The 14,990-nt window shown below is 38.0% G+C and overlaps 1 protein-coding gene across 2 annotated transcripts in view; it reads right to left on the reverse strand.

The window, feature by feature from the left end:
* Positions 1-69: 69 nt before the first annotated feature.
* LOC120490941 (NACHT, LRR and PYD domains-containing protein 3) overlaps positions 70-14,990 on the reverse strand; it is a 48,107-nt gene continuing 33,186 nt past the window's right edge. The window contains exons 11-19 of one of the 2 annotated variants that reach the window (XM_089130933.1): positions 13,850-14,023; positions 13,442-13,615; positions 11,727-11,900; positions 9,630-9,800; positions 3,119-3,292; positions 2,583-2,756; positions 2,172-2,345; positions 1,779-1,940; positions 70-982 (exon numbers count right to left, since the gene is read on the reverse strand). In XM_089130933.1, the coding sequence (XP_088987059.1) occupies positions 913-982; positions 1,779-1,940; positions 2,172-2,345; positions 2,583-2,756; positions 3,119-3,292; positions 9,630-9,800; positions 11,727-11,900; positions 13,442-13,615; positions 13,850-14,023 (1,447 nt within the window). In that variant the 3' untranslated portion in view covers positions 70-912. Of the gene's footprint in view, positions 983-1,774; positions 1,941-2,171; positions 2,346-2,582; positions 2,757-3,118; positions 3,293-9,629; positions 9,801-11,726; positions 11,901-13,441; positions 13,616-13,849; positions 14,024-14,990 lie in introns of those variants that run through there. The other variant, XM_089130934.1, reaches the window with a different exon arrangement.

Consider the following 14,990-nt stretch of genomic DNA (forward strand, 5'->3'; position numbering starts at 1 on the left):
CAGAATTAGTCAAGTAACAGATTTCAATGAAGGAATGTCTGTTTATGTGTGTGCGTTTTTGGACAGAGCTTTCTGACCGCCTGGCCTGGCTCTGAGGAGATAGCGATCTGTTTGAGGCCTGACCCCCGGCTGTGTGTGTGTGTGTGTGTGTGTGTGTGTGTTGTACAAAACGTTCCTTCTTGCTGGAAAGGGGGAAGGCTTGGTTTCAACTCAGTTCGCTAGTGTCAATGAAAGACATTAGGAACAGACTTCCTGGCACTCTCTGGTGAATTACTAGCGTGGAAGTCAAAGGTTAAAATCTTTTCAACTGTGGATTTGATAATCCCAACTGACACAGTCTAGATACCCTACATACTGTACATCTGTGCATCAGCAACACACACACACACACACACACACACACCATGCACACATACTGTAACTAACTTCATGTACAATAAAACAATAACAATAAAGATATTCTGTGTATAAAATGTAAGAGAGATAATGTAAATGTTTAAAAGTTACATGAAATCTTTATATCTATTGGAACATTAATGTGCTATACTTAACAATCACGTTCATGATTAGAAAAAAATTACTAATTATGGATGAGTTTAGTCTAAACATTATTATATTTGCAGGCCTGATAGTGAGGATTTCTGCTGACACTTCATCTGAGCTTCTTCCTCTGTTCCACCTTTAATTACAACTAAACCATCATTTAGCTGAATGATAAACCAACATTAATCATTCAATCATATTCATATAACATATCATATGTTTCTAACATGCATGCTAACACACACGCTGCTTTATTTAATTGTGAAGTTTAAGTCTCTTCCACCTGTATGAAACACATTTACACATGTATTTCTCCTCATAGACAGCAGTGAGACTCTTCTGTGGATCACCTGATGGTTTCTGCTCTTCTCATCTCCTTTTCACAGACTTAAACCATGATGGAAATCCACTGACATTTGCCGGTCGATCTTCATCTACACTGTAAAGTAGAACAGAAGAGAAAACAATCAGTGTTCAGTGGAACAAAGTGCAAATTAGTATATTTAAATTACTGTTTTTTTAAGGAAAAATAAGTTACAATGAGTTCCTGTGAAAAGATTAATTATTGACTTTACATGATCTTGGATATAGATATTTGTGTTTTTAAATATAATTCAAATATAAGTCATGTTGATATGTGTGTCTGTGTGTGTCGGTGCGACTCCTATTGAGTCTTTGTAAAGAAGAAACTGAGTGTACGGCCTATGGAATAAAACACAGGGAGCAAAGTCTAATTTTATTTTTGTTAAACACAAACCTTTAGTTAAAGCTGTTTGTCATCCAGTTTAAACATGTTTGTAGGCTCTTAGTAAATAACTGAGAGTAAAGTAAGTGTAGAGTAGTGTGACATGTTGCTTGTCACAGTAAAAACACACTAGAGACAGAGACATTGCTCATGTGAGCTGGACGCTGTGAGCTGAAGCTGGAACCGCACTGATTTTAGCAGGAGTGCAGCGTTTCCTACAATCTGACCAAGTCTGTTTCACACTCAAATGATTCACTTCTACTGACACAGTTCATAAAGCAGGTGTTGATGTATAAAGCTGTGACAGTGAGCTTTTCTTCTCTTTCCTCCTTTGTGTTGAACATTTCAATAACATCACATTTTGTTCTCACACAAACCCTTTGTTGCAACAAATCTTAATGATAACTTCCTTTTGTGAATATCTGAAAGGTTTGTTCACATATCAGAGGTATATGAAGATCTCTTAAATATCTCAGTGATGTTTCCTCACCTCAGGACACAGTTTGAGTCTTGTAGCTTGTCTCTGAGCCGCTGCTTTGAGACTCTTATCTTATTGTCTCTCAGATCAAGCTCTTTTAAAAACTGCAGAGCTTTTGAGTTAGTCAAAGACTGAGTTAAAGAAGAAACATCTGTAATGCCACAGCGATGTAGACTAGAGAGAAACAGAGGAAGAGATTATCTTACAAACAAATCAAGAATGTAAAGAATTTTACACAAATATAATGTGAATTTAGACTCACTGATATATTGAGAATAAATTTAGTTTTAGTTTTTCTAAACCCAAAAAGTACACTGCTATAACCAGTGAAACAAAAGCCCTGGTGTCTTCAAATAAATAAACTTCAGTCACACTGTAATTGCTGTACAGTATAATGACACTAACTCTAGTTTCTCCAGCTTGAATTGTGGGTTCATCAGTAGATCACTGAGGTTTTTCACTCCAGAGTCTCCTAGTTTATTCCCGCTCAGGTCCAGCTCTCTCAGGTGTGATGGGTTTGATTTCAGAGCTGAAGTCACATCAGAACAACCTTCATCTGTTAGATCACACCAGCTGAACCTACATTAGGAGAGAGAGAGAGAGAGAGAGAGAGAGAGAGAGAATGAAGAAAATAAGAGACTCTTTATTCTGTCACATCATCTTTATCAGCAAATAAAACAGACAAAGGAAGAGAGATCTTTATTTCACCACATCATAAAATACTAAAGTGAAAATGTTTTTACAAATTTAATGTGAATTTTTAAACAGTTGAAATGATTTAAAGCATTTTGATTCTTGTATGTGAATGTGACTGACCTCAATCTCTCCAGTTTACAGTGTGAATCCTTCAGTACGGCACATAAGTGCTTCACTCCTGAGTTTCCTAGTTTATTCCCACTCAGGTTCAGCTCTCTCAGGTGTGACGTGTTTGATTTCAGAGCTGAAGTCAGGATGAGACTCTGTTCCTCTGTAATACTGCAATAACTCAGACTGAAGAAAGAGAAATAACAATAGTTCACATCTATGACGATCATCTTATTGAAGAGCTACAGCAGCATTTAGTTTCCAATAGTCTGTTTTAAAACTCATTCACACTAGTTCTGTGCGCTGGAAGACACTGTTTCTTCTCTTTGTGTCTGCAGAGAAGAAACTGTCTGCGTGTACACAATCAGTACATTTTATCAGATGTTGGGAAAAAAAATACTATGTAGATAAAATATCACATAAACATGTGAGCAATAGGCGAAACCCAGAAAGTGTACTGCAATAACCAATGAAACATAAGCCCTGCTGTCTTCAAATAAATAAACTTCAGTCACACTGTAATTGCTGTACAGTATAATGACACTAACTGTAGTTTCTCCAGCTTGAATTGTGGGTTCATCAGTAGATCACTGAGGTTTTTCACTCCAGAGTCTCCTAGTTTATTCCAGCTCAGGTCCAGCTCTCTCAGGTGTGACAGGTTTAATTTCAGAGCTGAAGTCACATCAGAACAACCTTCATCTGTCATATCACAGTATCTTAACCTACATTACCAGAAAGAGAAAGAGAATGAAGAAAATAAGAGACTCTTTATTTTTTAAAGTCACATCTTCTTCATCTGCAAATACAACAGAGAGAGGAATAGAAATCTTCATCTTTATTTCACCACATCACAAAATACTAATGTGAAAATGTTTGCAGAAATATAATGTGAATTTAGACTTATTGTGAGATATTGAGAACAAAGTGTTTTAGTTTAAACTTTTGATTCTTGAATGTATGTATATATATATTTATTTGCATGCTTTGGGAGCGTGTGATTGGCCCTAATGTGTGGTAGAAGTGTGTTCTCGGAGTGTTTGATTGGCTGAATTTCAAGTAGAAGCATGCTTTTGCACATAACACACTATAGACTTCTTTAAAGGGGTCATATAATGCCATTTTTGTACAAGTTAATATGAATGTTTAGGGTCTAAATGAAAACTTTGTAATATACTTTTTTTTTTTTAATTCTCATTAGTATTTGTTTCAGTGCATATGCTTTAAATAATAAACCCTGCCCCTCTGTTCTGCGGGCGTGAACACACGTGGAGTGTTGCCTTGACAACAGTTGAAGGTTTTGGGAATGGCAGCGGGAGTCTCTGAGGACACATCTGTGCAACCGTATCAGTTTGAACCGGAGTCGCACCTAAACAAGATGACGGCCACAAAGAAGTTCAACATTTAAGGCTTGAGGACGTTTCTGAATGGTTAGTTAATGTAATGTTACTTTGATCAAATTTGTATGCACTGGCACGGTATAGTAGTGAGATACGAACGCTGTGTTTACTGATGTATACGTTAGTTCATTGACAGATTGACGTCACAACTAATGGTAATGAAAAACTTTTTCCCGCGATTTGCAAAGATTAATACAACTTTAGGTGCAGAGGGAACATAAATAATTGGTGCCCATTATTTTTTCAGGAGCAGCTTAGCAAAACCAGCTTTATACTGACCCTCGTTTTATTTACAGTATAAAGCAGTCTGGTGAGAAATGATTCGCGCAAACAAGAAAGTATTTACGTTGATCGTGAGGAATATTCCCTTCGTAAACAAAACTCAGCCACTGTGTCTTCAGCGGTTCAAATTTAGGAACATCAAAATGATTTCTGAGTTTGTTATATCACCCAAGAACAGAACAACACAAGTCTTGTTCTGCTCCAGTGTATCAACAATGACGGACTTTAGTCTATGATGACAGCTCGCTCAGGGCGGGTCTGTGTTGAAACACTTCTGTCAATCAACAATCGTGGGAGGAGCGTGTGACGTCACGCGGTCGAACGGCTCGATTAGAGACAGGGGAAAACATATAAGAGATTAAAACAAAACCACTGGCTGGATTTTTATCATTATTTAAATGATGGTTGTGTACAGGCACTGACAACATACATTGCAGTACAATCAACTTGTAAAAGTGCATGTACCCTTATATGACCCCTTTAATTCAAAATTAGGCTGCATAATTTAGATCAGCCAGAACACGTCCCATAAATTCTGATGTACTTGGTACATCATAAGAAGGATGGTGCCTCATCGACACGACAACCATCAGCACTGATCCTCAACAACTCGTCTCCATACGGGCGTGATTACTTCGACTTCCAAACAGATGGAAATGGACAAATACTCTTAATGTTCCAATCCAAATTTGACTGGTAATGCTGCCGGAATCACACACTGTTCCTTCGTTGGGCAGAGGAGATCTGGCCCCCGACTGTGTCTGGTTTCTCCCAAGGTTTATTTCTCCATTCTCAGGGTTGCCAACTTTTGAGTTTTGCTTGGAGTGGGATTTTTTTTTGGGGGGGGGGGGGTCACAAGATCTTGTAGGGCACAATGTATAGTTTGTCCAATTTTAATTTGGCATTAGGCTAACAGTTTTACTGATTAAAAAAAACAGTTTTGGGAGTAAAGTTCATAAATTATTATTCTTTCCAATATGATTTAGTAAAACTATATTGAGACCTCTGTCCTTCTAGGGGGCTTCGGGGGCATGCTCCCCTGGAAGAAAATTTTGTACATTTTAAGGTTAAATGCATCAATCTGGTGCACTTTGAGAGCTCAAAATTAAGAGTTTTAACCGGCTTCAAATCATGAACTGTGACATTCAACAAAGCAAAAGCCTCGACTTGTACCTGGACATTAAAGAGGGATCAGACATCTTTTTTATAAAGTCAATGATATAAAGACTTTATGATATAAAGTCTCAGTCTCTTTTAGGATGCCAAACGATTATTATAATAATGTAATAATGATTTATATAATTATTCCTATTACGTAAAATCCATATAGGCCTAGTCTATAAATGTAGGCTGCTGTATAAATGAAAATGAATATTTCAAAAGTATATTTTACTTACAATATTGTATAGGAAAATTACAATAGTTTTGTCCTAATTTCTTCACTTGCAAGAAATAAACCCTTGAGCTTTTATTTAGGAGAAAACACCAGATGAGAAGAGAGAGTAAAAGGCAAAAGCCGGATTCGAACTCGGGTCGAACGCGTCAAAGTTTGCTATCAGCACCTCACGCCCTCGCCCTACACCACTGTAGATATTTAGTGAAAGATATCTTTTTTGCTAAAAAGACAGGCACGTAGTGCAAATGTACGCTCTCAACTCACGTTCAAGGTCATAGGCAGCGCAGCGTCTCTCTGTGCATCGCAAAAGCCCGTGTTGACAGTTTGTTAATATAAAGCGGGAGATTACCAGATACAGTATTTTGCTCGTGCCCTGTGGGTGTTGTAGCCTAGGCAACTGTATCACGTGCCGTTTGAACTGACGCGCTACTGCGTTCTGTCACATTTAAAAGCGCCAAAACGCTCCATATCAGGAGTAAACTTCTCTGTAGTCTGTCGGTGTCAGTGTCATCTTTTTCCGCGATTTTTCTCTGCGTCCAATCAGTAGTTAAGAGCCTGAACTTGCTTATAGTAATACAAAAAAAAATAAAAAATACAGCCCAGAAGAATGTCTAATTTAGCGTTGAGATTTCTATTTTGAGCGTGAGACCGTGAGATTGAGGCTGAATGCGTGAGTGTCACGCCAGATGCGTGAGAGTTGGCAACCCTGCATTCTGTCCCTGATGGAGTTTTGGTTCCTTGCCTCTGTTGCCTTGGCTTTTGGCTTGCTTAGTTGGGGACATTTAAAGGTGGCCCAGAATTTTTTTTTTTATTATTATTATTATTATATAATGTTTCCTGGGTTGCCCTTATAATGTTAGTATGTTTTTTTAGATCAAAAATAGTCATAATTTAATAATAAAAGGCATTTTTCCTAGCCTGATTTTAGCCTCTGCTTTGAACACTCTGATTGAAGGGGCGTGTCTGCATTTGTGTAACCTGCCTCTGCTGTGATTGGCTTACAAGCTTGCATATGAAATAGCTATGTATTACATATGAAACTCTCTCGAATAATTTTACTATTTTAGGTTTTTACTATTACAGCTATCGAGATTAACAAATCTTGAAATGTTTTTGAAGTATTTAGATCTATTCCCATCACATAAGTTGCTGTGATGAGCATTGAGCAAGCAGAGGACAGTCTGTCGATTGTGAGAATGAAGATCTTATCATTTTAACGCAGTTTCTGCTCTCTAATGCTTTCACCAATGCAGACACGATCATATAAATACAGTAAGAGCTTTGTTGTTCAGTGTAATGTGCGTCATTGATTCATAACAAGTTTGGCAAGTGTCCAAATAAACTCGCGCTCTGTGGAAAGATTGTTCTTTGATCGCTTTCGGTAAATAATTTATTCACAATTTAAATACGTTTTTTTTCCATCCTAAAAAAAAATAAACGATGTGAAGGTGATATTTTAGTCACTGGCTTGACTTACTGATGCATAAACAGTATTGAACGATTTTGAGAGAAAGATTACCTGTCTGAACTTGAACAACAATTACACATCAGAAAGTGTTGCTTGGTAGATCGATCCAAGGTCAGCTCTTGGCCCAAGTTGAGGGAAGCTTCTGACGCTCAGTGTGTGAGCTGTGCAGCTGCAGATGCGTTTTACATATAGGCTTCAGTAAATCGAGGAAAATGAGTTTGCGTACTGCTACATCGAGAGGTTACTTGTGTGGACTTGAGCCAGGTATCCCAGAATGCATCTCGCACCAACCAGCACTCATCAATAGCAGAGGACAAAACCCACGTAATATCAAAATACTACTGTTATTGTGTCATGAAATGTAATTTTAAGAGTGGTTCAGGCGAGAATGTAGTTGTTTAAAGCTCAAATCTGTGGTTTATTTATAAAAATAGCACCTATTTGAAAAATATATCTGACGTTTCCGGAGTTGTGACTTCTAAGCCTTAACCGTCGCCCAGCACTCATTTACCCCAACTATAACATCTTTTCCTCGGTTACTGCTTCTGACTTTTGCCGCTGGCTCTGTCTCTAGTCTAGTGGATAAACTTTACGTATAATTCATCTTGTGTACAAGTCTATCCTTTGTCTCATTAAACTATAGTTTGTTCCATGGCAAAAAATCATTTTGGCTGAGAGAAAAGTGAAGATGCATAACTTTATATATTTAGGCTGTTGAACTTTAACTTTGTAGCCTATTAAAGAGCTTACCTATGTTTGACTTGTTTGCCTTATTTTCTTATTTAATGACTATTGTGACTGTCATATTAATTGCTCTAACTGTTGATCTGGTCTTCGTCAACAATATGTGCTTGCACCCCCTGCTGGTGAGATTGACTAGCACCCTTCCTCTTTTAGCTCACGGCAGCGAGTGAGGCGAAAGCTGGACCAATGTGTTTATCCTAGTCCTGGCTTTTAATTTGTCACTCTCCCCTTTTCTTTTTTTAGTTTCCTCTGATAAAACCGTTGCCTTCTTCCTTGTAGCGGTTGTTCGGCCATGACGAAAACATACAGACGGCAATCAAACGCGAGTTGAGCACTAACGTCAGAATCTGAGAAAGTTGTGGGTGGTGGGGTAAGTGGGGTAAGAATGTCATCACAAGTGCCAAAAAGAACTTTAAATGCCTGTAATTATGCATCAAGACGTAACTCGACAATGCTATGTATGTGGTATGATGTATTTGTTGTTTTTATAATCCTCTCTGTTTGATCTGTCTTTTATGCTGTATCAATATCATGAAATGTATAATGCCATGTACAGTTTGTTTCAAAGTTAGCATAATTTTCCTTTGTCCTAAAGACGCAAATTAACAACGTTATCCTGTTGATAACGTGGGCGTACGCGCTCCTTGAGTTGGACGACAGCCATTGGCTGCCACAGCGTCTCGAGGTATGTCCAGCTTAACCTTTAAAGCCTTGAGACAGAAGCAAAGCGTCCTCTTGTCCTCCTGGTCCTCTTGTAACCTCCTGAAACTTCTTCAACTCTACTCTTCCCTACTCTCTTGTCGACCGTTCTTGTTTTATTTTACTTTTGTTCTACTTTTGCGAATAGCCAGTTAAGTTCTGAAAACCGTGTCTTCCGTCTTCCAGTCTTCCGACGATAAGACGATCACCACGCATAATAGAACTGTTCAGGACGCGTTTGAGTTCCCGCGAAACGATCCCACGTGGAAGGAACAAAGGAACCCATGCCTCTCATTTCTCGGACTGCACACACGCTTTCAACAACACTAACCAGGTCTGAAATGCAAGTGTTCCACTAAATTTTAGACTCAAGCTTGAATCCTGTGGCTGTCTCTGAAGATTAAATTGTGCTAGCAATTGTATTTTTCCTTGTGTTTCCATTTTTCCTTTCTTAAGTGTTTATTCTCATTTGTTGAGATATATCTTGTGTGATTTTAGTGTAACTTAGTTGTGTTCTTTTTATTAAACCTCATTTTATACATTATTTGCCATTGTGTGTATTGATCACATACATAACAAAGCCTCTTTAATATGAGATCCTAACGCTACAATCTGATATTTGTTAAGTGCACAAACAATGTCAGTAAATTTAAGCTAAAACAGACCAAGTGATTGATAGCTTCCTGCAGAACAGCACGCTGGACGAGCTGACTAAGGAAGCTACGTCAATCCCTTTGGTATTTTAAAGATCAAACACCCATCTGTCTGTGCAGTATATATATATATATATATATATATATATATATATTCCTGGTTAATCATAATTCATTGTGTTTAATGGTTTATATATGCCCGAAGCAGACGTGTGTGGTGTAAAACCCCTTGTTGGGTGATTTATTTATGTAAGGTCTCAGTTCAAGCTATATTCAATAATTTGTTGATCAAGATCAATAAGTGTGAATATTTTTCCCCGAAATTCAAATTGAGCTATAAGCATTAAGCCAGATTCTTTACATCAGCTAACATTGCAACCAACAGTAAAGTAATATTATAAATAAATGAGTAAAACTCACGTCAGTGTGTTGAGTTGAAAGTGTTTATCCTGCAGTAGAGCAGCGATCTGATTCACTTGTGTGTCTCCTAGTTTATGTTTACTCAGATTCAGCTTTCTCTGCAGAAACGGATTTTCACCCATAACTCTATTCACATACTGACAGGCTTCCTCTGCAGCAGGACTCAAAAACCTGCGGAACAGTCAATTCATTTCTCAAATACATACAAAAAAATATACAATACACGTTTTTTCTTTGAACACTTAAATACACAAATAAATATACATTTAAAAGAAACTAGAGCGACACTCAGTCCTACAGCAAACTCAAAACTAGAAACGTCTCACGAGCAGAGTGGTAAAAGCTCACTAGATCATGGTTTTCAGTATGAATAGAGAGTGTGAAATTAAGATCTTTCTGGCCTTTAAGTAGCCTGGCTGCGCCCTCCTACGCACTTCCGTACTTCTGTACTACGTCTGGGATCGCTCCATATCCTTAGGTTTCCAGAAATCGATTTTTTGTAGGACCAATCAGCGAATAGAGGGAGTGGCTGAGAAAGATGACGTTGATGTAAGCGCGTCAGTTTCAATTCAGTAATGGCAGTGGAGAAAGACGTGAGAAAAGCTATTCGGTCCGTTGTTGGAAAAGAAACTGCCGAATATACAGAATTTAAAGCCGGATTGTTATCGTCTCACCTCTTGTTGCACAACTGAGGACCAAGTGAAGGAGGCAGAAAGTTTGGAAGTTTGTGCTGGGCAGTTCGTGCACGATGACCGTGACATTTTGGACGGACGGTTTAGCCTGGTGTTCACGGTGTTCGGAAGCCCCGAGTCCTGGCTGCTAAACTATTGTTGAAGATCCGCTCAGGAGTCATGTCAGTCGCTCATATTCCCAACTGTAAATTTACTGATTCTTGTGATGAATAGAACATTTTGAGCCCCTTTGTGCACTCGTGCAGGAGGTTGGTGTGTCAGTTTTACATGTTGTAAATCATACAAATTGGTTGTGATTTAAAAAAAAATAATTGTCATAAATAAAAATGTGAAAAACCATACTTTGAAGATATTTGATTTACAGTTTTACATGGCAATGGTTGATTTGTTTTACTAAAAAAAATAAATGCCACATAAAAATGTATAAACACATACTTTGAAGACCATAATTAAGGTAATTAAGAAACAATAAGACGTAATATGAAAAATTGTTGTTTATTACACATCTGCAGATAACAGACAGACTGATCATTCACTGTAGCTGCTACAGCATTTGCGGCAGATCAGAAACGACCACAGCGGCGTATTTGTAATGACACAGCTTCCACCGTTGAATGAATATATCACTGTCCTTCGTGTCAAATATACATTTCGAATTAATAATTGTTCCTAGATTAACAAAACCTGAGGCGCTCGTTGACTGAAATCCTATTGTAAACATAATCCTCTGATCATTCGGACTTGTTGTTTCCAGCCATTTCGGCGCGTGACATACGTTACTCACGACACCCCGTTAGCGATTGGCTATGGCAGATCGTGAGTGACTTTGGGCAGATCCAATAGATTTGAACTTTAATAGTGAAGGAAGGAAACGTTTTTCAATGGAGCGGTTCCAGACTCTATGTGGAAATGAAATGAACTAGAGTCTGGTTGAACCAGGCTACCCTTTAAGCAGGAGAAGTGGGAAATGTCAGCACAGAGAATACTGGCTTGTAAAACTGCATGTTTGTGAACATCTGGAGACTCATAGACCTGCTACAGAGAGATGCAGTGAATCTGGGCTTGATGGAAAACTATTGTGTTCAGAAAACTATTTCACCTAAAAGGTTATCTAGATTTTTGTTGAGAAGTGTGCACAGAAATAAAACTTTGCATTTCAATTATCAAGGTATACTCCAGAATAGCAGCACATATACTGACCCATAATGTCCATTTGACCTGTAGCTCGTATCATAACTAAACTGTGTTGACGTCTATCATCATCATGATAGAACCTGCAGCATCTGATCTTGATCATTTTGATGCAACACTTTGTCAAGCTAATTCTATAGTTAAAATAATATATTAGTTATGAATATTTAGCCTCCATATAACTAATTTAGTTAAACATTTGATCCTGTCTCACCTCAGTGTCTTCAGTTGACAGTCTGGATCCTGTAGTAAATCGTTGAGCTGCTTCACTCCTGATTCTCCAGGATCATTTCCTGTGAGATCCAGCTCTATCAGGTGTGAAGGGTTTGATGTCAGAGCTGAAGCCAGAGTTTTATAACTTTCTTCTGTTACACTGCAGTTAGAGAGTCTAGAACAGGAATGAAAGCATTCAACTTATTAATCAGTTAAACCCCAAACAATATACATCCTAAAAACTTGATTTTTATTTAGTTGTTTGTACAAATGCATTGAAAGTTAGTTGCAAAAACTGACAACTGAATATGGTTTTCAACTGGTATAATTTTTGTAAATATATTTACATTTGTAAATATATTTTTTATTTGCAAATGTCATGTTATTTATTTGTAAGTTTTATATTTTTTGTGAAACTCTGTGAACAAAGCCCGCCTACTTTACAGTGACAGATCAATGAGGCTCAGATATGAACACACACACACACACACACTGGCCCTCATTTATCAAAAGTGTGTACACCAAATTTCCAGCGTACACCTTGCGTACACTCAAAACCACGGTGAGTTATATGGACGTGGGCGTACGGCACGCTCGAATCCTACACCAGCTCAGGAGGTGGTGTACGCACCACTTCCTGAGTTAGTGAGGAAATGCGCAGAAAAATTCCTAACACCACAAAACGCACTGACAAACTAAAAGATATGATATATTATGACCCACTATAAAACAAACAAACAAAAAACAACATAGTAATTATAAACTTCAGTGTTTATTTTTGTGTAACGTGGACTTTAATGTTTAATTTGTGTGACTTTACCAAAGCATTTGATTTGTAAGCATATGTATTCCTTCAGTTGCGAGCCTGTGTGCTTTACCCTGACATTTCAGGATTATCCCCCGCAGCCAGGTGCGCACGGACTGGGTTCGGTAGCCTAATGAAAGGCTTTCAATGACCAAAAAATAATTCAGACTGACAAAATAATAAAAAATACGTTCTTCCTCTTTTAAATGATAATAATAATACAAATAATAATAACGACATCCTTCTTCTAAATAACAATAAGAATCATTAATACAAATCATAACAATAAGAAGAATACTATTACAAATCGTCATGCAATTATTAATGTGAATGAATGGTACTTCACATCACATCATCATCATCATCATCATCACTATTATACATGTGACGTGATTCGAAATTGAATGCTAATTTCAAAAGACGTGCTGTAAAATAATGCATTGTGATAGGTCATTTCAGCTCCATGTCGGAGAAGTTTCTCTTCTTTGCCGTCTTCCGTGTGCCCATGGCGTAAAATGAGGGCGTGGGGGGAGCGGAGACTTGAATATTTAGGGGCGTGTTATTCTAATGATGATCGTTTTCGGCCACGGGATTTATCAAAGGCAGGCATTGCGTACACCTGGATTTCAAAGGTACGCATATCTTCATAAATCAGGCGGTGAGAGGAGTGTACGGCGCATAATCTTACGCCAACATATACACCCGTTTCTACGCAAGATTGATAAATGAGGGCCACTGTACTCTGTTTCTGACGTGCTTGGGGCCGTTGTGAACTGAAGATGAATAACACGCTGAATTTGATTATAACAAGACTAATTTGTGTAGCCTACACTTAATCACACATTTTTAGGGGGGCTAGGCAGAAGTTTAGGGCCTAGTGATGCCTTGCTGTACAGTATAATGACACTAACTGTAGTTTCTCAAGCTTGAATTGTGGGTTCATCAGTAGATCACTGAGGTTTTTCACTCCAGAGTCTCCTAGTTTATTCCCGCTCAGCTCCAGCTCTCTCAGGTGTGACGGGTTTGATTTCAGAGCTGAAGTCACATCAGAACAACCTTCATCTGTCATATCACACCAGCTCAACCTACATTTGTATAGAGAGAGAATAAAGAAAATAAGAGACTTTTTATTCTGTAAAGTCACATCATCTTCATCAGCAAATAAAACAGACAGAGGAAGAGAGATCTTCATTTTGATTTCACCAGATCACAAAATACTAAGGTGAAAATGTTTGTACAAATATAATGTTAATGTGTTCTAGTTTAAACAGTCAAAGTGATTTTAAGCATTTTGATTCTTGTATGTGAATGTGACTGACCTCAATCTAACCAGTTTACAGTGTGAATCCTTCAGTACGGCACTTAAGTGCTTCACTCCTGAGTCTCCTAGTTTATTCCTGCTCAGGTCCAGCTTTCTCAAGTGTGACAGGTTTGATTTCAGAGCTGAAGTAAGGATGAGACTTTGTTTCTCTGTAATACTGCAATCACTCAGACTGAAGACAGAGAAATAACAATAGTTCACATTTATAATGATCATCTTATTGAAGAGCTGCAGCAGCATTTAGTTTCCAATAGTCTGTTTTAAAACCCAGTCACACTAGTTCTGTCAGTCAGTACCGTGATAATCAACTACAAGTTCATTGGTGAATTCCTCCTCCTCATCGCTCTACTCCACTTATCCTTCTCTGGCCTCCGCTAACCCTGCCGGCCTCTCTTGCGCTAACAGCTCTGCCCAGATGCGCAGGGCTCTCTTGCGTGCCCAATCTGCACCATACCGAACTGGCTTAAACAAACAATCTGTTTTAGAAGATTAAATACAACACACCAGGCGTGTAAAAGAGACTGGCGTCTATTCGGGATTCGGCTATTATTTGAAGTTTTACGATATGCATGGTAATTCTGAATATCGTCCCTAGGGGTTCCTCATATTTTCGTTTGCAAATTGATGTTCCCAGGCCCGCAGTGCTTTTGGCTGGATTTGTGTGCAAAAAACAAACCAAAAGTGTAAGCGAGGAAAAATGAAAGTCAGAAGAATACAGATCCTATTTATTTTGCATAAACATGAAGCTGCAGCTTCAAAATACATGAATTACACTTACGAATACGATTAAAATGCTGCAAATGTTTTTTTTTCCTCACAATTGTTAGGCGATTTACACTTTTACAAATCTTCTCTTGCGCATGCAAATTTAATTTATTCTTGCAATCTTAAGTAGAATTTCACAAATCTTACACTGCACATGCAATTCTTTATGGTATTATAATACCTCCATACACAAGCACCTATTAAATATATTTTCATAATAGTATTATTGTATAAATATATATTTGTATACTTCGAATATGGTTGAATATTTCACCAGTATCAGCACTGGGACTTGTCACTGTATTACTCCACAAGTTTGTGTTTGTGTAACTTGCATCTGTAAGCCAGTAGGGGGCGACACGCGACTGTATTTA

This window comes from Pimephales promelas, chromosome 5 (assembly GCF_988280905.1).
Source record: "Pimephales promelas chromosome 5, fPimPro1.hap1.1, whole genome shotgun sequence".
NCBI classification, from domain to species: Eukaryota; Metazoa; Chordata; class Actinopteri; order Cypriniformes; family Leuciscidae; genus Pimephales; species Pimephales promelas.